This window comes from Megalops cyprinoides, chromosome 20 (assembly GCF_013368585.1).
Source record: "Megalops cyprinoides isolate fMegCyp1 chromosome 20, fMegCyp1.pri, whole genome shotgun sequence".
Taxonomy (NCBI): Eukaryota; Metazoa; Chordata; class Actinopteri; order Elopiformes; family Megalopidae; genus Megalops; species Megalops cyprinoides.
In genome coordinates, this window is record NC_050602.1 from 23,372,501 (window position 1) to 23,395,823 (window position 23,323).

A 23,323-nucleotide genomic window follows, 5' to 3' on the forward strand; every position below is an offset into this window, starting at 1 on the left:
TATATTCTTGAATGGACGAACAAGACCTGTACAGTTCTCAATAATAACTGTATCATCAGGCAAACCAGAAAGGCATGAAGATTTAAAAAAAAAAACAAAAAAAACAAAAAAGCGGAAACAAACCCCACCCCCACCATCCCCCAAACTTTAGTGGCCTTTTGCTATGCCCATGCACTGCCTTGTTACTCCCCCTAGACCGCCTGAGTTAAGGCCTTGAGTCATTCCGCTGACAGACGCCAGGAGAAAGTGCTCCGACAATGCAACGCTAACGCTGTGACAACTGTAATTCAGATGTGCTCATTGCCACATAATAACTCTGCTTCCCAAGAAGAATTTATGGTGCCTCTCAAAGAAAAGCCTTCCCATTTCATTTCAATATATATTCAAAACTTTTTTTCTTCCCCTGTGCTTTTTTTTCCCCAGCTTTTATTGGTGGGCGATTCCCGCGGGAGAGAGCTGTTTCCAGCCGGGGGAGGGGAGAGCTGTTTCCAGCCGGGGGGGGCTGGGGGGGTTGGTGGCGGCAGGGAGCATGAAATCTCAACCAACCCCCCCCCCGGTACCCCCCACCCCCCACCAACCCCCCCGCCAAGCTCCAGCACAGCCCCCCCCCCCCCCCACACCGCCCCCCCCCCCCCCCCCCCCCCCCCCCACCCCACTTCCCGGCCAGCCTGCGCCAGGCTCCGGCGGAGCAGGTGCAGTGAGGAGGCTCCTCTCTGATTGAAACGTTCCACCTTCCCAACTTTCAAAGTTTCTGCCTCCGCCGAACACACGGCCCATCTGCGCTGACGGCAAACTTTGATGTTTTTGCCACTCGGGTGCGCGAGGCGTAGTAAGCAAAGAAAAAAAAAAAAAAGAACGAAGCGGTATCGATTCTGATGGAAGCATTATGAAACCTGAAAGATGCAGTTGCGTATTGAAGCTGGCTGCTGCACAATGGAGGCCTGTGATCCCGGCTAAAAGCACACTTGAAGAGGGAGTAAAAGATACTTCACCGCAGACAGGACCCGATAACACTGCTACTCCAGGCAAACGGCAGCACTACTCAGCCAGGCATCCCCACGGCAACTCAACGGAGACCGCAGCCATGGCACGCGGTCCTGATGAGGGAGGGGGGCATCCTCCTGGCTGTGGGGTGGTGATTTTTTTGGGGGGGGCTGTTGTTGGAGCAGAGCTCCATTTTTATGGAGGGAGTTTTTATATTTAAGGAGTTCAGCAAAGTCCAACAGATAAATCAAATGGGACAAAATCTCAGCAAGTTTGCGGAACTTTGTAAGTACACAGCTCTGAGCGTGGGACTTACGCTAGGTCCATCGAACCTGGACAGATTTGGAGGAGGGAGGATGGGGGTGTAGGGGGTGGGGGTGTGTGCCCCTGCTTGCTTGTAGTGCTCTTATTTATTCCTTTTGCCCGAGCCGTGTTTATGGCATTTTATTTCACTCTGAATACAGCGGCGCCTGAGAGAAATTCAGCAGTCTGTTTCCCCATAAATTCCCTGCACTCCGGTCTGCATGCTGAGGGAGGCCGAGCGGCAGGCAGGCCTGGTGATTTAGCTCTCCTCTGGACCCGCGGCTCTGTCTGTCACTGACTCCAGATCCAGGCTCACCTCCGGAGATTTGGGCCTGGTGCTTACTCAGCAGCCAGCCCCAGGCCCCCGTCCCCCTGCCTGCCTCTGCAGCCAGCCTGACTCGCTCCCGGGTTTTTTACAGCTCAGTAAAGCCCACTTTCACTGCACCCAGGCTGAGAGACAGGTCTGCCTCACGGTTCGGCTCCCACCGAGGGCTGACTCGGGTTCCAAACAGAGCCGCGGTACTCCATTAGTCAGAAGAGGTCTCCACACCGCCCCCTCCGTCGCTATGCAACATCCTCCCTGCCGTTCGGCCACTCAGCTGGCTTCCCTGGCTGTTACATCACCGCCCGATCTGCGTGCTGCCGGAGTGGAAACTCATCAGGCCTCCTCGCCTGATCCAACAGACCTGCCCCTCCGAAATGGAATGCACCGTGGCGTGGATGTACGCTCTGAAAACGGAATCCGCGCCATCACAAACGAACCCTCGCAGGCGGGCTTTGGTGCGTAAGAGGGTGAGCGAAATCCAATTTTGTGTGGGACTGGCCCGTATTGCGCCGCTCAAAATTCTTAAAAACGCCTATGATCCGGCGTGACCGCAGCTCCTCCTGATAATACCGCACATCTCCCGGGACCTTCCTGACTACCGGCGAGTAAATGTCAAAGTCTAACCCGAACGCGCGCTTCCTTAAAACTTCTTAATCACGCTGAAGTGGCTGTGCAGCAGGAACACAATGAGCCGAGCCGCCCACACCCAGCGCCACCTACGGCCGCTGGAGACGCAGGCTTAATCATCGCACGCCGCGGTGCCGCCGACCCGGGGACCGCCAGCAAACACGTTATTATAATAACGGCAGAACGCTTTTAAAAGGCAGGCGGCTCCGCTCCGTTTAAAGCCCGGCGACAGCTCGTTTGCCGCCGATCCGATCGCCGCGTTTATTGATGGTGTCAGGTTCGCTCGGGGTTCCGACCGCGCTTCAAAGGACTCGGCGTCGGCGGGCGTGCGTCGCACCCGAGCTGTGATATTCCCCAATTACATACGTCTTCTCATTTGAGAACATCACGGAACACGTCTTCAATGTCTGCATTTTTTCTGCTTTGTATCTCTCTCTTTTTTTTAGTAGTTTGGAATAAATACAGAAAATAATTCAGAGCAGAAATCTCTGAGCAGGCAGAAGATACATCAGAGCGAATAAACAGCCTTTGTTGAAGTGTACTGGTGTGTACTTTCGTCAGGGAATGCAGTACAATATGCGAGTGAGCGGAGCAGCACTGAGGGACAGGGAAAAGAGCATCGGTGATTGATAGGATGAAACGTCGCTGGTGCTCAGCGGTAGCGCTGTTGTGAAGAGGCCAAGGAGAAGCAGGTGACGGAGTTGCCGCACACGGAGGGCGGGGGGGAGGAGGAGGGGGAGGGGCCTGACGGGACCGGCGCCACGGCAACAGCACTGCCCACACACACACGCAGGCGCCCCGAGGGTACCCTTCCCGGTGTCCTGCAATCAACGGCGCAATAAAAATATGTTCCTGGCAGCCTGAACAGGAGAAGCAGGATGAGAGGAGACGAAAATTAAAAGCCCTAGCTGTAATCATCCGTTTTCATTAACGGGATACAGAATCCAAACAAGTCACAGGAAGGAAGGAAAAGCATACATCAAAGGCCATCATCAAAAGAAACTGTCACCTGCTCTACGGCAGCGTTTCTATCAGAGCAGATCGTGTCTGCTCGCGTGTGAACGCTTAGCGTGTTTGTTGTGCGTGTGTGTTTTTTAATGCCTGGGTGATGAACTCTGGGTGAACCTTGGCGGCCCTGACCGCGAGGGAGATTGTGAGGACACTGTCAGTCAACATTAACGCCAGTGTATCAGATCACAGCGGGTAGCGCGAGGCAGGTGACGGTGGCCCTTGACACCGTGTCGCCGCCGTGACACCCCCCCCCCCCCCACTTCCAACTGGAAAGCACTCAGCATCCGAAGATGAGCCGCCCCACAGCATTCACCGCGCTTGTATCGGGTTTCCGTTGCACTCCGCTTTACCCACACTGCTCTGGCCACCATAAATAAGTGAGAAAAGGAGATGCAAAAGAGTGCTGATGCTGAGCCTCCTGGTCCCTCTAGAATAACAGCGGGAACGCGGGCTTCGGTCGGGCATGTCTTTTATAATAGATATTTTCATCTTTCAGACGACGCGTTTTGATTTTCAAAGCGGTGCGGCAGTAAAGCGTTCCGGGGGATTGCGGTGCGGCGGCTCGTTTTCAGCAGCTCTCGCGCGCAGCCGCCGCCGCCGCCGCAGAGGAAGGCGTAGCGCGGCAGCGCTGACACAGCCACACACTGCCATCCCTGCTCTGTTCTCCAGCAGAACACAGGCGGGAAACAGACAGCGGAAAGCGCTAAATACGGCCGTATAAAACAGGCTCTCAGCCCGATTGAAACTACTATCAAAGCCACTATCAAGCAGATGCTCTCCAGGCTAAGAGAATGGACAGGCTCTGGAGGCAAACCTGTTAACCCAACACTTTTGCGTCTCCGCCTGTGATGCTAGCGAGAGGAAAGCTAAAGTGGCTTTTGTGCCGGGTGTTTGAGGTGCGCGTGGGGAGGGGGTGGAGATAAGTCCGTCCTCTCATTCTCTCATCTCAGCACTCCTGGTTAGATTCTCCGCCGTTTATCACAGAGGATAAAGAGGCAGGCAGGAAGAGGAGCTCTGGCGTCTGCCACTTCCCTTCAGCCTCAATGTGCCGGACGCGCACACATTTACACACAGCGCACTGATGGGATTAGAGAAAGACTGAGCATCCTTCCTCAAACCCCCCCACTCCCCCCCCCCTTAAATTTAGCAGCGAAATCAGGCCACTGTGTGGGCTTGGAGCATCGAGTTTGGCCTTGCTAGGGAAGAAAAGATATTCAGCGCCCACCCACTCAAGTGCAGTATCAGTCTCCCCCTCCTCCCCGGGGTGGGGGGGCACGTGCCTCCCTCAGCTCATGCAGACAGAGAAGAAACGCTTCATATCTGATCAGACAGGGGTGCGTGTTTCTGCAGGTGCCGTTCGAGGGGCAGTCCGTGCAGAGAACGAGATCACGGGCATGTCGGCGAAGGCGGCGGAGGTTTGCGAGGCGAACGAGGAGAGCGTCCGGCACAGACGTTAACGACAGGCGCGTCAGACTGGAGGTGAAAACACTTCTCCAGCAATTAATGGTTTATGTCCTGGAGTCTCAGCAACCTCTATGGCCAATGATTTAACATCGCCCAGGCCCTATGCTGAAACCAGTAGTTTTTGGAACATTACTGAGAACACCAGTCTCCAACTGGAGCCAAAATCTGACATATGACACACAGGCAAAACTGTAACGCAAACAAACAACTGCAATTTCAGACTAGGCTAGGCCTTTTGTTGACTTTTTTCTTCTTCCTCATATTCCTTTCAGATTCAATTTGCTTCCAGCTCCTGACCTTGAGTGAGGGAAAAGCCAGGAGCCAGTTAAAGCAGGTTTAGTCGCAGGACTTGACTGCAAGTCGAAGTCAAATTTCATCACCTCAGCAGGGCCACAGCAGACGTAAATACTGCTGTTTAGAGGGGTGGCAGGAATGACTGAAGATGCATGAAAAACAGACCGGCACACCACGGCAGTGAAGCCCGTCAAAAGCTGAGGCAATTCCAAAGTGAACCGAGCCTCTACCCTTCCACCAGAACCCACAGCACCTGCCTCCGAGGGCTGTCCATCATCTCTTACTGTCCCACAAATGAGGCCACGCCCGTCGTAGAGGAGCAGCCCTGGGCCGATAAGCGCAGGGCCGCCTGGCGTTTCAACACACTCGATAAGCGCCCAGAGCCTGGAGCCTTTTTTTTTCCTTCACGTGTGTGTGTTTTTGGCGTGGTGCGTTCAGAGAGAGGTGGAAAAAACAACACACGCTGTCTGGCGGAACCATCTCCGCAGACCTGGCACAGGTAAACACACGCTGAGCCACCTGCGAGGGCCGCTATGGCGGCGCTGCAAGCCCCGGCGCATTCCCAGCCGGGTGATAAACTGCAATCAGGTTTCGCTGTTAACGCCGGGAGAGGAATGCACAGCTATCGGAGGCGAGGCCGACAGGGAAGCGCCTGCTGGAGGCGGTCTGGGGGGGTCCTGCCTCGGGGGGGAGGATGACTTTATTGATGTAGTTTGCGCAAACGCCCGTGCCGATAAGGCAAGAATGCACCTACAGAACTGAGGGTGGGACCATCGGTCCGGGAAAAGCAGTCCAACAAAACGGCGCCAACGAAAGATCCCTCGCTGTGTCGCAACAGAGCAAACTCTGGCCTTTAAAAGCTCCCTCTATCCCAGCTTCATGTGCAATTCAGCGGTAGCTGACCCTTACTGTAATTTAGCCAGTGCATCTAATTACAACTTTTAATTACTGTTATTTGAGGTTTCTGGAAAAGGTAAGCTGGTGAAAAGAACCACAAGGAAACTTAATAATAAAGTAACTTGTAATGCTGGCTGAGGACTATGCTGTTGGACAAGCCAAGCGTTTTCCCTGAGTTTTATTTCTCCGCAGAAGACGCTGTTAATGCCTTTGCAGAGGGTGACCTTGGGAGGCAGGAAACATTATCGATCGGCTGTGTACCTGCTATACACAGCTTAAGGAAAACGAGAACCAAGAAAACGCTGACGTAAAAAGCAATAAAGAAAATTCCTAGTGCCTGATAGTTAATCTTCACATATTTCCTACAGCTGACATAAAGGGCATGTTTATGGGAATGCATCGGCCTTAGCTTTGTAAACGTCTGGCACAGGCTACATCCCCACTCTGCCGTTTCATGTTGTTCTGTTCCCTTAGAAAAATTACGTTTGATTCTACCCGTGCACAAGTCAGTAAATCGGACAACAAACAGTGTTCTATCCCCAGGGACTGTTCCATTTTACAGATAATGTATGCTATAATTCAGCTAAGAAGAGCCATCTTTGATGGTATCATTTGCCATGCATACAAGATAACCTGTGGCTATTAACATAAAATGAAGGTCAAGGGAAATTATACAAATGGCTATTACATAAAGCAGACACCATTTACCGGAGAAATGCATCACGCTGATCTGCGGTTCAACTCGCCGCACTGAAATCCTTGCAAAGCAAAAACATTAAAAAAAGTGCCTCTACAATTATGCTCATTACATTAACGACCAGTCTGCCGCACCTGAAAGACAGCGGGTTAACCCTTTGCGCGCAAGACGCCGAGGCCTGCCCGCTAAGCAGTGTGGCTCTAATATATCTACAATTACACTCCATCACGGCTCCGCGGCGTCTGTGGTCAGGGATTATTCCAGCCGGCACTGTACCATGGAACGCTTGCACAGATAAATTAGAAATACTTGTCAGGGGCAGTGAGCGTGCGAAGCAAGGCGTGTTCACGCAAGCTAATTCCTGGATAACAATCCGAGGCCGGGAAATAAACGCCCTGCTTCTCATCTCGCAACAAGGGGCGCTTTAAGATTTCATGAATAACGTGAATCTCTTCTCCAAGATTAGAATTTTCTTCCCATTTTTCTAATGCCTTCTTCCTTCGGGCTATCTCGCGCTTATGCAAAACCGGAGCATAAAATGCATATTTAATTCATAAACAGAATAACAAGGCAGTGCATGTGTATTAACATTAAACCACATAAGGTTACAGGAATCAAAGAAGGCCACGGGTGAGAGGCTTGCATGAAAAATGAAACGCTGTGCTGAATTAGCGTGGAAACTTATTCAGCCTTCTCACATTTAGCAGTCCCCCCTCCCCCGCCACCCAGCTGTCTGTCTCCGCTGAGGAGTCAGGGGTGCTGCTCAGAGGAGAGCCAAACGATACAACACAAGTCTGGGGCTTTCAGGCCAGGAAAATGACTGAAACACACTGGCGGAGATTAATGGCTGAATATTCCAATAATGCACATGTCCTTCTCCCGTTTCTCCCCACACCGCCCAGGAGGCCAGCTGTGAGAGGCTCTGTGGCAGTGTGCTGGAGCTGGCTGGGCGGGTGCGGGTGGGTGGGTGCGTGACGGCGGGGCGGGGCGGTACCTGGGCCTCGGGCAGGGCCACGTCCATGATGCTGGGCTGGCCGCGTGGCTCTCCATTCTCCAGCCGGGAGTAGATGACCTGGTAGCCGCGGATCTGGCCGTGCTGCTTGACGGACAGGGGCGGCTTCCACGTCACGCGGATGGCTGTGGAGTTCACCGCCTCCGCCTCCACCTTCCTGGGGGGGGCTCCCGGCACTGCGAGGGGGAGGGAGGAGCAGACAGGCGCAGTTAGCATATCGGGTGCAAGCTCCACCACTGCGGGCTACTCCTGATTTAGGGAAAGAAGACATGGAGAACCTTTGAGTTCCTGTACGCCTGTAATACGCACTGTCCTCCACGCCTCAAGCATTAGAGAGGGAGCACAGCATCATGCTATTCTGCTGGTCTGATGTGTCCTTTTAACCACGCTATTCTGCTAGTCTGTAGCCGTAGCCCTTTGCACCTTGGCCAAGTTATCCATTATCAGCTGCACATATATAGCGAACCCTGAGCCTGGCAGCTCAGAGAAGTGAGAGGCTGTCAGCTAAGTGATGTTGGTAGCTCAGTAGATACCGAAAAAACAGTCAATAAGGACGCAGCCCATGCATAACATTCGCACAACCCTGCTGTAACGCCAGGGTGTCACAGCCGATCGAGACGTTCGCTGGTGAGGGCTCGCAGCCTGTGAGATTCCACAGAGCGCCGGGGTGATAGCAGCCCCAGTCCGCTGGCATGGAAGTTGGGCGCCCTCCAGGGGCCCGTAGGACACCCATCAGAGGAGCTCATTAAAAGCGCCCTCCTCCAGGAACAACCCCCCCTCCCGGGGAAGCCCAGGGTTAGGCGGCAGCCATTAAGGCGAATGGCTCTGCAGGAAGAAGGGGCTGCGACTTCAACGACGGCTCGCGTGTAACGTCTCTATTTTTGTCTGCGGTGTCAGAGCTCGTTCCCTCTCCGAGCGCGAGACGAAATCTCATCTCGGTAAGTGACTGAGCCTCGGGGCCGGATCAGCTCCAAAAATGAGGGAGAAAGCGGTGCACTGCGCCTCTCCCCGGCGTGGATCTCCCGCTCGGCTCGCCGTGCCGCTCGGACGCCGGGGTGAGAGGGCAGCTGAGGTGCCTGCCAGCTCCCCCCAGCATTCCACGGCAGTGCAGTCACCAGCGCGCCTTCTTCCACAGAGCCAATCGGACACAGCTCATGTGCCGATCAGGGCTGGGGCGGCGGGAAAGCAATTTGACGGCTGGGTTTTAATTTTACAGAGCGCTGGGAGGGAGTGGGGTGGGGGGGTGGGGGGGGGGGGGGGGGTGGAGGGGGTTATCTGGCTCAGATCGCTCAGCTGGAAACGCGTTCCTAGTTTAACCGCCATGTTTCATTTGGGGGGGGGTTTGAATTAAGGCGTTGGAGCTGGGCATGGCAGACTGTGCCCCAGCGAAACGCTACATTTCTTTAATTATAGAGGGGAAAAATGGCTGCATTTCAGCGTCTTCAAACAAGTTAATTATGAAGCGCAGGCCTTAAAGGAGCAATAAACCCTGCCTCTCGAGCAGGCAGGAAAGGAGGTGAGGAGCGCTGGCCCAGTTCTGCGGGCGCTGAGGGGACGGGGGCGGCATGAAGGACACTGCTGTGCTTTCTGCAGGATAAGAACTCGATGTGGGGAAAAAGGCACACGGAGGACAGAGGGACTGAAAGTCAAAGGGGGCGTGAGGCGGACAGAGAGGACAGCCGAGACTGCAGAGCAAAGAACAGGAGAAGCTGGAATCCGGGGGCGCTGCTGGAGACCCAGAGAGCAAGAGCGAGGAAAAAGAGCAGTTGCAGTTGCAGTCGTGTGTGTGCGTGTGAGAGTGTGTGTGTGTGCGTGCGTGCGTGCGTGCGTGTGTGTGTGTGTGTGCGCGTAAAGGGGCTGTGTGTTCAGGGGAGTGGAGAAAATCCCGTTAGCTAAAACAAAGCATATGTTGTCTCTGGGAGGGCAGCGCTGGCCGTATCCGGTATGCGGCCGAGAAGCCTGGGAGCGAGAACAGAGCGTGTGACAGCAGCCTCTCCTCCGGCCCGGCCCGGCCAGATGTGGGCCCGGAACAGGCTGTTCCCCTGGAAGGCCTGCCTGCCAAGAGCGCCGGGCCCGGCCATGCAAAGCCCTGCTCTGGCAGAGCGGTGCAGTCAACATGAGCAGCTGCTGGGCTTGGAGTCCGAGTACTGCCCCCGCACCCCCCCCCCGCTGAACACACACTCCCACCACAACACACACACACACACACACACACACACACACACACACACACACACACACACTCCCACCACAACACACACACACACACACACACTCCCACCACAACACACACACACACACACACACCCTGCACCGCAGACTCACACACGGCAGATGCGGACAATATAAACCCAATAAAGGACGGAGAGGAATGTAATTAATAAAGACAGCGGAAAGCGTAAAGCGATTAAAGGCGGGCGTGCCGGGGAGGGCGCTGGCGGAGTTAGTTTGTTAGCTGTCGCGCCGGTGGTGACCCCAGCAGAAGGTGCTGTCAGAGTACGGGGTTTGGGGGGGGGTGTGAGGGGGGGAGATTAGAGCTGGGGCAGTGAGCGGTGGCTAGCTTAGGTGGCAAACAGTCTTTATCAGCGTCGGCAAGGGCCCACAATACTCCGTCATGGTCTTAAGCCATCTGAGCCCGCTTATCGGGCAAGAGTACGCTTCAATTTTCTCTGGAGGACCGGGGACAAGAGGAGATTTGTCTCAGGGTTCCCAATTCAATGATACGAGTTTCGGGGAAGAGGTCGAGCCTCCGAAAAAACAGCTTTCGCCACGGCACAACTTTAAATCTTTAGATGGCTTCGAGCAACCGGGCCGTCGGCGCGGTGCTGTCAGGGTTGTAAGACGACACAAATTCCTGCGAAGGCTCCTGCCAGCTGTCCTCGGGCCAGTTTGCCACCTAAACTGAGAGGCAGAGAAGGATGTAAGACACCCCACCCCGCAGAGGCTTCTCCTGGCACCACCGCCAGCCCAGCAGGTTAATGGTACGGAGAAGGTGACCGCTTCATCAAGGACACCCCCTCTTCCCCTGTCTCCCCCCACCCACCTCCCTCCGCCACTCACAACAGGCACACACATCTTCTGCTTCAGGGAGTCTGCAGCTCGTTCACCTGCAGTGGAGCAGGACTTTCAGCTGCATCACTGTTAAACATGGCAACTTATAAAGATTACTGCCATCATTTGCTCATTAGCGTAGCAGATGCCTCTATCTGGGGTAACTAACGGTGCGATTATTCAGCGAGGGTAAATGGAGCTCATGGAAGAGTAAGCCGGTGAAGTGCACCCCCAGGACAGGTCATTAGAAGCACCGGGCAGTTAGGGAGAGAGCCGCGGCAGGGGGAGGGAGGGGGGCGGACCTACCGTCCTCGTTGGTTCGGATGCGAGCGACGGGGCTCTCGGGACCAGGCCCCACGTCGGTGTGCGCCCTGACCCACACCTGATACTCGGTCCACTTCTCCAGGCCCTCCAGCACGTGGCTGGTGGCGTCCGCGCCGATGCCCGTCACCTCGTGCCTCTCCGAGTCCTCCCCACCCGCCGCCTGGTAGGCCACGGTGTAGCGCACGATAGCGCCGTGCCGGCTGGCGGCGGGGGGCGCCACCCAACTCACCTTGATGCTGGTGGAGCTGAGGCTGACCAGGTGCACCTCCTGGGGGGGAGCTGAGGGGGCTGCGGAACACAACCAAGGGAGGGAGCGGATCAAGCAAAAGGGGGTGGAGCGCGCCCTCTGGACCGGGACTTGGGCTTGGCCTTTAAAGCGCATGCAGCCTTTTGCAGGCGCAGCACAGAGTCCAAACGGGAGTCAGTTAAACTCAAACACCGACTCAAACAGGTTAAACTCAAACAGGTAAGAAACTGGACTGAACTAGTCACACTGGACCTATCCAAGCCAAAACACGGTCCACTCACTTGTTTGGGACTGGACAGGCCAGAGACGTCTTCGTTTCACACGCTGGAAGCCACTAACAAACCTGCTGGGGCCTACCTGCACCCTGTGACACGCTGACTGCGGAAAAGAGGGGACAGCTTTCTGTCATGATGGAGAGCAAGGCCCCGTGAACACTGGTAATGAGCGGCGCTACCATGTGCCATCAATCAATGACTCACACGAACCAATCAAAACCCTTAAAATCAGTGAGTCATTGATAGCACATCACAGCTCCACCCATTTTGGGTCTCCTGAAGCCTGACTCTCCAATCACTCGCGTTCAGCTGACATCTCTGCTCCAGTGTCCCTGAGGCTGGCTCACCTGAGTGTGCTCAGTGGAGGTCGCCGCCCAGGCTGTCACTGTTGCCAGGAGACCGTGTGCGTACGCCGCGTCAGCTTTTACTGACACTCACACATCCATGCAAAGGCTGTCCATCACCCGGCCTGACGTGCCAGGATTCCCGGGGAGTGACAGCCGACACTGGCGCACACTCAGGTGATGCAGTTCGCAGGCCTTTGTCACAGTGCAGGTTTGTTAGTGGCTTTCAGTGTGCTTGGCCTGAGTATATTTCAATATCAGAGACTCCCCAATGTGTTTAAAATGAAATTCTCTGAGCCAATTCTCCACAGTCCAGAAGCGGAACAAAAGACTAGATGTGAATAACAATGGCAAAAAAATAAAACTAGCACAAATCAACAGGCATAACAAAAGGAAAGGCATACCTACATGCAGTACAAAGAAGTAAAAAACAATATGGAGGAGCATAAATACAGGGGTGAGGGATGAGTACACAGGGGGTGGGAGTAAAAGCGTGGATTTGCGCATGCCTGCTTGCATTTTTAGAGCCAGAGCAGTGAGCTGAGACACGTGGCTACCACCTTGAAATCCTGAATCGTCTGCGTCAGCGAAATTTCGTCAGAAGGTCAACGACAAATAAAACACGTCTATAATGGCATGAAAACGGCAACACAGCTGACAAATCAGTAAATAGGCCAGTCAAAGGAGCAAAGGAATGCATATGAATTCCTACAGATCACTCTGGTGGTTCTTGAGAAAAGGCGAGCTGAAGAGCCAAGTGAGTCCAGGATGGTAGTGGAGGGAGAGAGAGAGAGAGAGAGAGAGAGAGAGAGAGAGAGAGAGAGAGAGAGAGAGAGTGAAAGTGTATGGATGACAAAGGTCTAGCATGTGACAGAGGGATGACAGGTGGGTGGAGGGAAAGAGTGAGAAGAGAAAGAGAGAGACAATAAGAGTGAATGTGAGAAAGGTTCAATGTGTTACAAACAGAAGACAGGAGGGCTGAGGGAGAGAAAGATACCAAGAGACAGAGAGAGAGAGAGAGAGAGAGAGAGAGAGAATAAGAGTGTGAATAAGAAAGGTCCAATGTGTTACAAAGGGATGGCAGGAGGGTTGAAGGAGAGAGAGAGAGAGAGAGAGAGAGAGGGTTGAAGAAGAGAGAGTGAGAGTGAGAAAGGTCCAATGTCCAAAGGGAAGAGGAAAGACAGACACAGAGGACTCTCTCCCTGACATGCTGCCGTATCCCTACAGATTCTGGCACTCGGGGTCAGAAGACATGGAGATAAGGAGCCGGAATCAGAGAGGTGCACTCTGTGGCCACGGATCCTACGGGAACTGGAACCTGGGTGCTTTGAGGTTTTCACGGCTGACAAGTTAAAACAAACGGCTTAGGGTACGTGTGGATCCTTTTCGGGAAGCCTTCATAAATATTTCAGCCAAGTACCGCAGCTCCATATACAGGAGAGATCAGCTCTCTGGAAATTGCTGGGATCATCTGGCGATGCAAAAAGACTGTCAAAATGGTGTTTAGATGGCAAGGTCTGTTAGGCGAAGGACTCGGGAAAACAGCCGGTGGAAGGATACTTTCAAGTACTTAAACAGCGTTTATTTTTACAGACAGAGTTGTCACATCCTGCATGTGGACAGGGACACCTTGTGCCCGCAGACCACCTCCGCTTGTCCTTGTATGCCTATTGTTGTTGACAACACAGAACTGAGAGTCTGCAAAGGCCAAAGCTGCCAAGTCTGAACGGGACACAACAACCTTGCGAAAGTGAACATTGGATCTGTTCAGGTCTCTTTTCTTCCAAAGGAAGAGAACGGCAGCATATATCAGTGGCCCAGGCGCACTGCAAGGCTGGGACTGGCAGTCTGTTAGGATTTTAGTCTCTTCCAATTATTTGAACCTGCTCTTTTAGTCAAAGACAGCTCTTTCCAGCCTGAAATGTGCTCTACTGCTCTGGGTCTAAAAAAAAAAAAATCACAAGCTCCACAAATCACAAAACACTGATTTTCTTTTTGCTCTTTTCAAACACAAAATCACATTGCTGTTGACTGATTCACACGCAACGTACCTTGTTGCTCTTGCAGATGGCCAAATGGCCCTCACCTCGCGCAGAGGCATAGAGAAACTAATCAAAGACTTGAGAAAGAGGAGGAAAGGCAAATGTTTCCCTGCTGGGTGAGGAAGCTGTAAGTGATTAGTGGGGGTCATCCCTTGCTTCAGTCAGTCAGCGATGGCGGAGGGGTGGGGGAGAGGGCGCGGGACTTACTGGACTGGGCGGTGCGGGCCTCGATGGGCTGGGTGTACACTCCCAGGCCCATTTCGGAGCGGGCCGCCAGGGAGAACTTGTAGAGCGTGTCGGGCTTGAGGCCTTCCACGGCATAGGAGCCAGCAGGATTGAAGGTGACGTGGATCTGTGAGGGAAAATGACACAGGAGGCGGGTTGGCGGTGAGGATGACGGAAGGCACAGCGGGAGCAGGCAGGGGTTGGTCTGCTGGACGGAGCCGCCGCTCTGGCGCCAGGCTCTTTATCACACCGCGAGAACAGGCCCTCCTTCCCATGATTCAGCACAGCCTCAACATCAGGCCTCACCGCGGCTTCGCTTATCGGGGAACCAAAGGAGCCGCCCACTCTGGCTTCGTGGCAGAGCGGCCTAGCGCGTTAGCATAGCAGCCAGAATGGGATTTCCACTGAGGGAAGCATTCAGGGAAAACACCTTCTCGGGCCCCCTCGTTCAGCCGCACATCTTTAAACTTCCACAGTTTGAACGGCACTCCCCACACTGACATATTCACTGCTCGGTTTGCTCCGTTTCCTGCATTAATTTCGGACTAATGTTGCAGTTTTGAATCTGAGCTCAAATGAGAGACCTGCACCGAGGCTAACGTCCAACAGAGAAACAAAATAATTTGGGTCCTTCGATTGAAGTGCAAAGAGAGAGTAAAATGCATAACACCTGTCCCTATTGAGAACTGCTTAATCTCAGCATAATAGCCAATTCTGTCAGCAGCAAGTCTCTTTATGTTGTAATGTTGTATTGATAAGTAATTAGAGAAAACTCCAGCAATTTGCAGTTAGAACTGGGAGAGGTTAAATTGCACTCTTAAGGGATCGATGGGAAGGACGTTTCTTTGAATCAGGTTTCTAACCTTAAAGGTCACATCATTGCTCCGCTAAGATCCCCTATGTTTACTCATTTCTCCCGTTGTCAATACTGCCCATAAGTTATGCCCCCGTGCAGGGACACTCTGGCGACTGACTTGCAGGAGACTTTTCTGCGTTTAATTCCTGAGCCTGCTCCTAAAAAAAGCCCTCCCCTGGCTCCTGACGAAAGACCCTGTGACTGGGGCAGGCGCACTGTTTCGCAGGAACATTCGCTGGAAGTCTGTCACCTCAGCTGGAAGCGCTGATATTAAACTCATCTGCAATTTCAGGGGAGGAAATGAGTTTCATCTATGCGCCAGCTGCACGCTGGGGGGACGGAGGAGGAGGAGGAGGAGGAGGAGGAGGAGGAGGAGGAGGGTCTCGCTGTGAGCTGGCCTACCTTATTCTCTGTATTGGCCTCCCAGTAGTCCAGCTCGTACATGGTGATGGGGTCCTGGACGGGCCAAAGCCAGGTCAGCATGATGCGGGTGTCCAGCTCCGCCTCCGCCTCGAAGCTGGACGGCTGGGCGGGGACTGAGGGTGAAACAGACCAATGAGGTCGCAGAAAAGGCAGGCCACTCCTTCCACAAAATCCATCTGCCACACCTCTAAACACTGCTCTCCCAGCTACCGTGACATGAGAACGCCACTGTGTACTGCTTGCACTGTGATACGCAGGCACTGGTGTGATTCAGGAAGAGGAAAAGACATGACACAGAGCAGGGAGTATTAGTAACCTTGTATGTCTTTCCTGTTCCAAGATAAATTGTGAATCCCTCTGGTGAGGGGGAGCAGACATACAGTATGAGGTGATGCTCCACTGCAATGACCCCTTGTAAAAAGGAGCCTTCTTCACAGGTCACCCAACTGAGCTTTCAGCACTAGATCCTGACCCCTGCAGTGAAGTTCTCCTCACTCCCTAACCCAGAGTATCAGGACGGCCGGGGTGTGTGAGAGAGCCTCTCTGGCAGCCTGTGGACACGCTCACTCACCCCCCTGCTGGGTCTTGACCTGCAGCACGTCGGAGGGTGGCCCGTCCCCGACGGATGTGAAGCCCAGCACGCGGATGCTGTAGGTGGTGTCAGGGATGAGGCTGGAGATGGTGGTGAGCCGGCTGTCGTCGGTGTTGTGCTTGAGCCAGGTGTTGAGCGGCGAGGCCAGGCTGGTGGTGTAGTAGACCCGGTAGCCGCGGATCTGGCCGTTGGGCTCCTCGGGCGGCTCCCACTGCACCAGCATGGTGGTGGCGCTCAGCATGCGGGCCTGCACGTGGAGCGGGGGCGAGGAGGGCGCCTGCTCGCCCGTGCGAGCCTCCACCGAGTCGCTGGGCGGGCCCCGCCCGATGTTGTTGACCGCCATGACGCGGAACTCGTACTCCGAGTAGGGGCTGAGGCCGCCGATGCTGTAACGGGTGGTGGCCACCCCGTCCACCTCCTGGAAGCCGTTCTCCGAGGTCTTGGCCTTGTACTGGATGACGTAGTAGGAGACGGGCTCCGGGTTTCCCGAGTCCCACGTCAGCGTGACGCTGGTGGCGGTGGTCTCCGTCACCGTCAGCGAGGCGGGGGGCTTCGGCAGGGCTACGCGGGGACACAGAGAGAGATAGCGGATTAATGCACCAGCCCGCAGGACCTGACCTCTTGCTTGTAAACACAGAGTGAACATCGGGCCTGACTGACAGGCGCTCTCGCAAATGCAATTCCGTGCTGTCAATAACGCTGGAAGACGCACGACGCGGGCTTATTTTATCAGTCAATCACCGCTCTGCTGCCAGCGGCCTGGGGGACCGATGCTGCCCAATCAATCAATCAATCAATCAGTCAGATTTTACTGGATGCGATACGCTAAACAAAGGAATTGTCATAGAGCACATTTCATCATATAAACAACTGAAGTAATTGCTGATAACTAAAAGGGACAGCAACGAAGCCAGTGAACTGAAATCACCCACAGCAACAGCAAAGGGATCAATGAGATGAGGCTACGTCTACAGCCTAGACAGACTTCTCTACATGCTGCCTTCATTCACCGAAACTCCATTACATCATTTTACTAATGAAGGCGGCATGCCCAAACACGTGAATCTTTCAGCCTCCTCTTTATTAAGAAATGCTACGGCTGGATCCTTTATGAATGCGCTTATTAAAGTCCGTTTGATCTACATGCCAATCTGCTGAAATAAGAGTGCAATCCTCTTCTATTAAAAATGTCCACAGAGCGTTTTGCCTTCCTCCTCGTGTCTCCTACCTGAGGAGGTGGCACCCACACTCCTCACAGGCCAGACCATCCCTCAGAGGGGGCTGAAACGTCCCCGCAACCGGCCGGCCGGTGCATCGCGTCATTCAGATTTAGGTTTGTGAGAGGACTGAGCTGCGGAGACGCCTCATCCTTTCATGCGCACGGCACCCAAAGGTACAAATTTGCTTCCAGTAACGTATTTGCTAAACGTGAAACATTTACAAATCTGCTTTACCACGCCGAGCTCTGCGATCAGTTACCGCCGCCTCCCGTTTCGATTTCCCCTCTGCTCCCTCACGCCATCAAATGGAAATATGAGCGTTTTCCAGAAACACCCCCCCAAACCAAACGGCCGTTACCCGCGCCTTTGTGTTTTCAATGCTTTGCGCTTTCCACGTTTCTGCGGCGGGGCCAAATCGATCAGGTGACGGGAGAGACTGCAGTCGATAAAGGCTGGAATTGTATGCAGCGCAGCCATGGAGACAGGCCGCTGCAGCGGGGGATCGGCGAGGCCTTGCGAAACCCTCTGTGAGACCCGTCCAGACATCTGGTCTACATAAACATGCATCCAGCATAATCAAAAAACCCCAGCGAAAGCCTTTAATTTTCTGTAGCAATTTCTAAATCCTTCAATAGCACAGCGCTATATATAATTCTGGTGAAAGTGAAACCACAGCGGGGAAGAATACTTCACTATGGATTTTTGTTCTCATAAAGCACACTGTACTATAATCTTCACAGACGACTGCGCCTCTAATACAGGCTCCTGAAACTCACAATAGCCAGGAGTGTTTGTGGTTTTCTTGCCCTTTTTTTTTCCCTCCCAAGGAGTGGGATTCGCTGGGCTTGATAACAGCAGCTTGCCGTGTTATCTCTCCTGAGAGATATTGTATGAAGCCCGAGCAGCTGGAGAAAATTCTGCCTGACGGGGGCTAAAGGCAGGGTGAGATTTGTCTTATCTGAATCGCAAACCCCAGCCGATAATGCTGGGAGGAAAGTATTCGCAGTATTAGGGCAACGGGGCTCATTAGATAGGGGCCCAAACGCGGAGTGTCATTAATGTTTGCACAGCTGTGTGGCTCACTTCCCTAACAACCAGGGCAATGGATCTAATTCTCCGACGCTCTTCGTGGAGCTGTGAGTCTATAGGAGGAAAAAGCTGGCATGTAAGTGTGAAATACTGAATGGAAATCCCTGGACACAGATATCACTGAAAAGAGACCGAGTATGATAAGTCCTTTACTCCATTCCCTTTGTATCTATTGTGTGCCACCAAACCAGCTCCCTGAGACACTGTGAGTCACATGCACTTACCTGTTAACACCTGGGGTCAAGCGAATACTGCTCTAATGGGCAGGTTCTGATCAAACCTTTAGATTCTACGCCTCAGTGTCTGACTTGTACCAGCCATGGAGAGAACACAGTAAAGCCTCACAGACCCGGATGAGTAATATCGTAGCATAACTTGGCTTTGTCAGAGTGCACAAGTTAACTTGTGGTAGGGCTTGAATAATGTTATGCTCACGCTCACTGGTCTGGGAGTGTTGTGAGTCTGGTCTCATTTAAATTGAATGGATCCACTTCTGTTCTATTGTGATGGAAGTTGCTCTGGATAAGAGCATGTGCTAAATGCTTGTAATGGAATGTAATGTAATGAGTGTGGTTGTTGCGGAGCGGCGGGCTCACCTTTGACGGTGATCTGCGCGGTGGCCTCGATCATGCCCAGCGAGGAGATGGCCACGCAGGTGTAGTTGGCGGACTCGCGGATGTTGGTGAGCTCCAGCACGTTGCGGCCGACGGGCATCTCCTCCTCTTTGGTCAGCTCCACCAGGTTGGCCATCCACTTGACGTAAGGCATTGGGGCACCCACCGCCACGCAGGTGAGGTTGACGCTGCCCCCCGGCATCACCTCGTGGTTGGTCGGGGGGATGGAGAAGCGGGGCGGGACGCGACGGACTGAAGGGGGGAGAGCAGAGGATGATGTCAGAGGGAGGGGGGGGGGTTGGCTGGCAGTTCGGAGGGGAGGAGAAGGCAAAAGGCCCGGCTCTGGCTGCGTTCTGCGGCGCTGCTAAAACGGCTCCGTTATGTGGCAGGGACATAAAAGCGCTCTCCCAGCATCTCCCCCCCCCCGTCGAATTCACCTCGGGGGCTTACGCGGCGCCTCTCCTTTACATAAGACTCTCGTCCCGCGCCTCTGCAGGAAGCTTGCAAATTTGTGTTAGGCGACTGTGCAAAGGGACGGGTAGTTCTAAAGCAGCTTTTGTGAGATTGGGTGTTAAGGTAGCCGGGGATCGGAACAAAAGAGCATCTTATATGGGATTTGAGTGTTGGTATTATGTGGTTTCAGCTTGCTGTAGTCTGACACTGGAGTATGAGAGAGAGGGGGGCCAGAGGAGGCTCTGGAGGAGAATCTGCAAAGGCCATGATAAAGCTGCCGGCCCATGCAGATGCATTTTAACAGCTGTGAATGAGGCACTTTCTCCCCCTCCCGCTACGTACGGCCGCCACTTCCTGCATCCACCCTGTGGGGGGGGGAGCCGCAACATGACCGGCTCCATCCCTATCTGTTGCATCATTTTCACAGCACAGAGAGCGCCTCAAACGAGCAGTGTTGTTAACAGCGCGTAAAATCAGGGGACCGTTCGCGATTCCAGAGGGCGCCTCAAACGAGCAGTGTTGTTAACAGCGCGTACAATCAGGGGACCGTTCGTGATTCCAGACAAAGGGAGCCGTTCTTTTTTTTTCTTTCTTTCATCTGAAACTTCTCGAAGGCAGCGGAACTTCGATGGGAAGATTTCGAGACAAGTCCTAACAGCGGTGAGCTGCAGATATGCCACAGGAAGCCCTGCTGCTGATCGGTCCCCTGAGGAGGGAGGGAGGGAGGGAGGGAGGTGGGCGTGGTCTGAGCGCAATCCCAGAAGGCCTGGGCCGGTCAGGTCAGTTTCTCTGGAGATAAGGGAGGCTGCATACGCAGCGCAGTGAGAGCCAGGCCTTTTTCATGTATCCTTCCTTTGTCTCCAGACGCACACAGACCCCACGCACACAGCCTTAACAGCCGCCATCGCAACACACCGTCGTTCTCGCCAGCTTCTCAGCTCTGTTTTTTTTTTTTTTTTACACGCATTCTCACAGACACTGCCGCTATTTCAAATGTCAAGCCTCTGATGTTGTCTGGGAGGGGAATCGCGGGTAACCGCTCCTCAGTGACTGCTCCTTTCTCATAACAACCTGCACATAAAACTCTGCCACCTATAAGACGAGATTAATTTGGATGCTTGGGGCCAGAGGGAACGTGGGGGAGGTCTGTGTGCGTCTGAGAGGAGAAATAAACCCAACAACGTCTCGTTTACCGCTCTGAAATTCAGCAACAGGAGTGCAAAAATAATAAAAGAGGGAAGAAAAAAAATAACAAATAACTTTCAGGTCCTGGCAGGTAAGTGGTTAAAAAACCCTGTCTCTTGAAACAGGCTGGGGACAAACACCATCCCCCACCCCCCCACCCCCAAATACAAACTGCAGTGTTTATGTGACTTCAATACATATATGTGAGGTCTGGGCATAGCACAACACTGCTATCCCAGGGCCATATGGTAAGAGCTCAGAGTAAAATGGAATGGAAGACTGCATATCTCTATGAATTCACCGAGGCAGGATGTTGAATTTGTAGCCTCATTTAAATCCACGATATGCATTCATTCATTAGCAGCCTATTTTCCTGAATTTACATAGCATGTCTCCTTCATGCGTTGTGGCCTCCTGTATCTGTTTGATATGGGGGACATAATTTGTTTTGCAACAGTCCAAATGAATCCATTACTGGGTAAAATCCTTTAATGCGACTTTTATTTTCTGGAATTGCTCAGAGTGGTTCAGTTCTGTCTGCTGTTCTTGTCTGTCCTTGAACTGAAACCACAGCGGAGGGGGAGGAAAAAAAGCATGTTTGTGTGTCTGTGAGTGTTAGTGTATTTATGTTAGATTGTGTGTGTGTGCGTGTGTGCCGCATGACTAAAGCAGTTTTGTAATTCACGTCAGGTAAAGCGTGAGACTGGGGGCTTTTCTTCCAGGCCCGTCGCTTTGAGGACGCTGACAAAGAGGCTGGAGTACAGAGAGCATGCCTCTGTGCCCGCCGGTCTGAGTGGCCGCTTAGGAACCGTGTGGATGTGTAGAATGATGTTACCCATGGATATGAAAATGGTCACGACATGATGGCTTTTTAGACTAAAACGTCGAACGAATCGCGGGGGGAACCGGGAGCTCGTCCGCTCGTCCCGGCGCGGACCGCAGGGGGAACCGGGAGCTCGTCCCGGCACGGACCGCGGGGGGAACCGGGAGCTCGTCCGCTCGTCCCGGCGCGGACCGCGGGGGGAACCGGGAGCTCGTCCCGGCACGGACCGCAGGGGGAACCGGGAGCTCGTCCGCTCATCCCGGCGCGGACCGCAGGGGGAACCGGGAGCTCGTCCCGGCACGGACCGCAGGGGGAACCGGGAGCTCGTCCCGGCACGGACCGCAGGGGGAACCGGGAGCTCGTCCCGGCACGGACCGGATTCAGGCCAGTCCGTCGGAGCTTGGCTGGAGTGTTTTTTTTTTAAACAGGAAGCTGTGTGAGAGCATGTGAAGCTGGGTGAGGCAGACATCGCACCTCTGACTATCAGCATGCTGCGAGCCAGCGATCGAGCGTGCAGGGAGAGTTTACAGACAGCAGGGGGAAGTGAGGGGGAGGGGGTGGGGGTGCGGGGTTCAGACACAGGCAGGGGGCGGAGATGCAGTCGCCTCATTCAGTGCGTGCGGGGGGGGGGGGGGGGGGGCAGGGAACGGTGAGTGGCAGCATATCAGTGACATCACTCAAATGCTAAAAACAGCAGAAAACAAACCCTCAGGACTAACCCAACAGGCGACTCTCATGACCCGGTCCTTCCAGCGGTTTAACAGACCAATACTCAGCCTGTTAGAGTGTTATTCATCACCTGGGATCGGCTGGCAATAGGACGCGGGCTGCGTGACCCGCCTGCTTAACGGGGAGTGTTCTCCCAGACGGCGCGGCGCGCAAACGACGACGCAAACGACCCGCTTCACGGGGGCAGCCGAGGTTAAGCGCCCCCACTCAGCGTACCACGGCGGCGCCCCGCCGAGAACACAAACACACGACTCCCCGGCCCAGACTGCGGCTCTCTGACCGCTTACTGCCCGACCGCCCCACAACCATCAGGCTTATAATGTTCCCTACACATGCAGCACCGGCGGTTCTGCTCCTACGCCCTCAAAAGAAAACAGGAAACAGGCAACAAACACAAAAGCTGCAGTATTCTCTGTGGCACAGCCGAACGCCGCCTCGTATATTATCTGGCTGTGGCAGGGCGTGTAGGTTGAGCACAGCTCTTTAGAGATACCGATACTTCGCTCTGGGGTTTGGCGGAGCAGCGTTCGGGGAAATCCCCGCCCGGGGCGCCACTGTGAGCGAGTGCACCCGTTAACCTCTCCCTCAGCTCCTGTACCCCTCACCATCAAACCACGGCCACCAGCACCGTCTCCGCTAGATCCGTGTCCAACGGGCTTTGGAACAGCGGCCTGTCCTCGACAAAGCGCAGCAGCCAATCAGAAGGAGGCTGAGGTGCTGCAGCGGTCTGTGGTGGTGTCTCTGCATCTCTCTCCTCCTCGTCCCTGTAAAGACCCTGACTCTGGCTCTGCATAGGAGGAGTCCAGTGACACAGGGATGTATCTCAGAGTAGCTCTCTGAAAAAGTAGGAATGACAGCATCAGAGGACGTGCCCTCCCTTACAGAAGAAGAACACTAACTATATGCAGTGATATCCAGACTGTATCTCAGGTATATGTTTGAATAATTCAGACCTTGCAGTTGCTGTACTTTTAATGAGGGTTTTGAGACCTGACCAGGCAGCGAGTGATTGTTACGGATACCCCCTTCCCTCTGGTGATGGCGGCTAGGATTTCAGGCTTATTGGCCTCGGGTTCGACCCGAACCGCATGGGAGTGACATCACCCCTCTCCCAGCCTGCCAGTCAAACGCCAAACCGCTCTCCGGTTTCACCACAGGGGCCAGAAGACGCCCGGAAGCCACCGCTTCATTCCCCCTCCTCACCCTCTGCTCGGCTA

At 54.0% G+C, this 23,323-nt stretch overlaps 1 protein-coding gene across 12 annotated transcripts in view; it reads right to left on the minus strand.

Moving 5' to 3' along the window:
• The window catches only part of LOC118795285 (receptor-type tyrosine-protein phosphatase F), a 204,773-nt gene that overhangs the window by 47,576 nt on the left and 133,874 nt on the right, over window positions 1-23,323 (minus strand). For 6 of the 12 annotated variants that reach the window (XM_036553666.1, XM_036553664.1, XM_036553665.1 and 3 more), the window contains 6 exons: window positions 18,899-19,168; window positions 15,973-16,554; window positions 15,381-15,514; window positions 14,105-14,249; window positions 10,972-11,277; window positions 7,597-7,790 (listed from right to left, as the gene is read on the minus strand). In XM_036553666.1, coding sequence (XP_036409559.1) covers window positions 7,597-7,790; window positions 10,972-11,277; window positions 14,105-14,249; window positions 15,381-15,514; window positions 15,973-16,554; window positions 18,899-19,168 — 1,631 coding nt within the window. The remainder of the gene's footprint in view (window positions 1-7,596; window positions 7,791-10,971; window positions 11,278-14,104; window positions 14,250-15,380; window positions 15,515-15,972; window positions 16,555-18,898; window positions 19,169-23,323) is intronic. The other 6 variants (XM_036553673.1, XM_036553670.1, XM_036553675.1 and 3 more) reach the window with 1 other exon arrangement.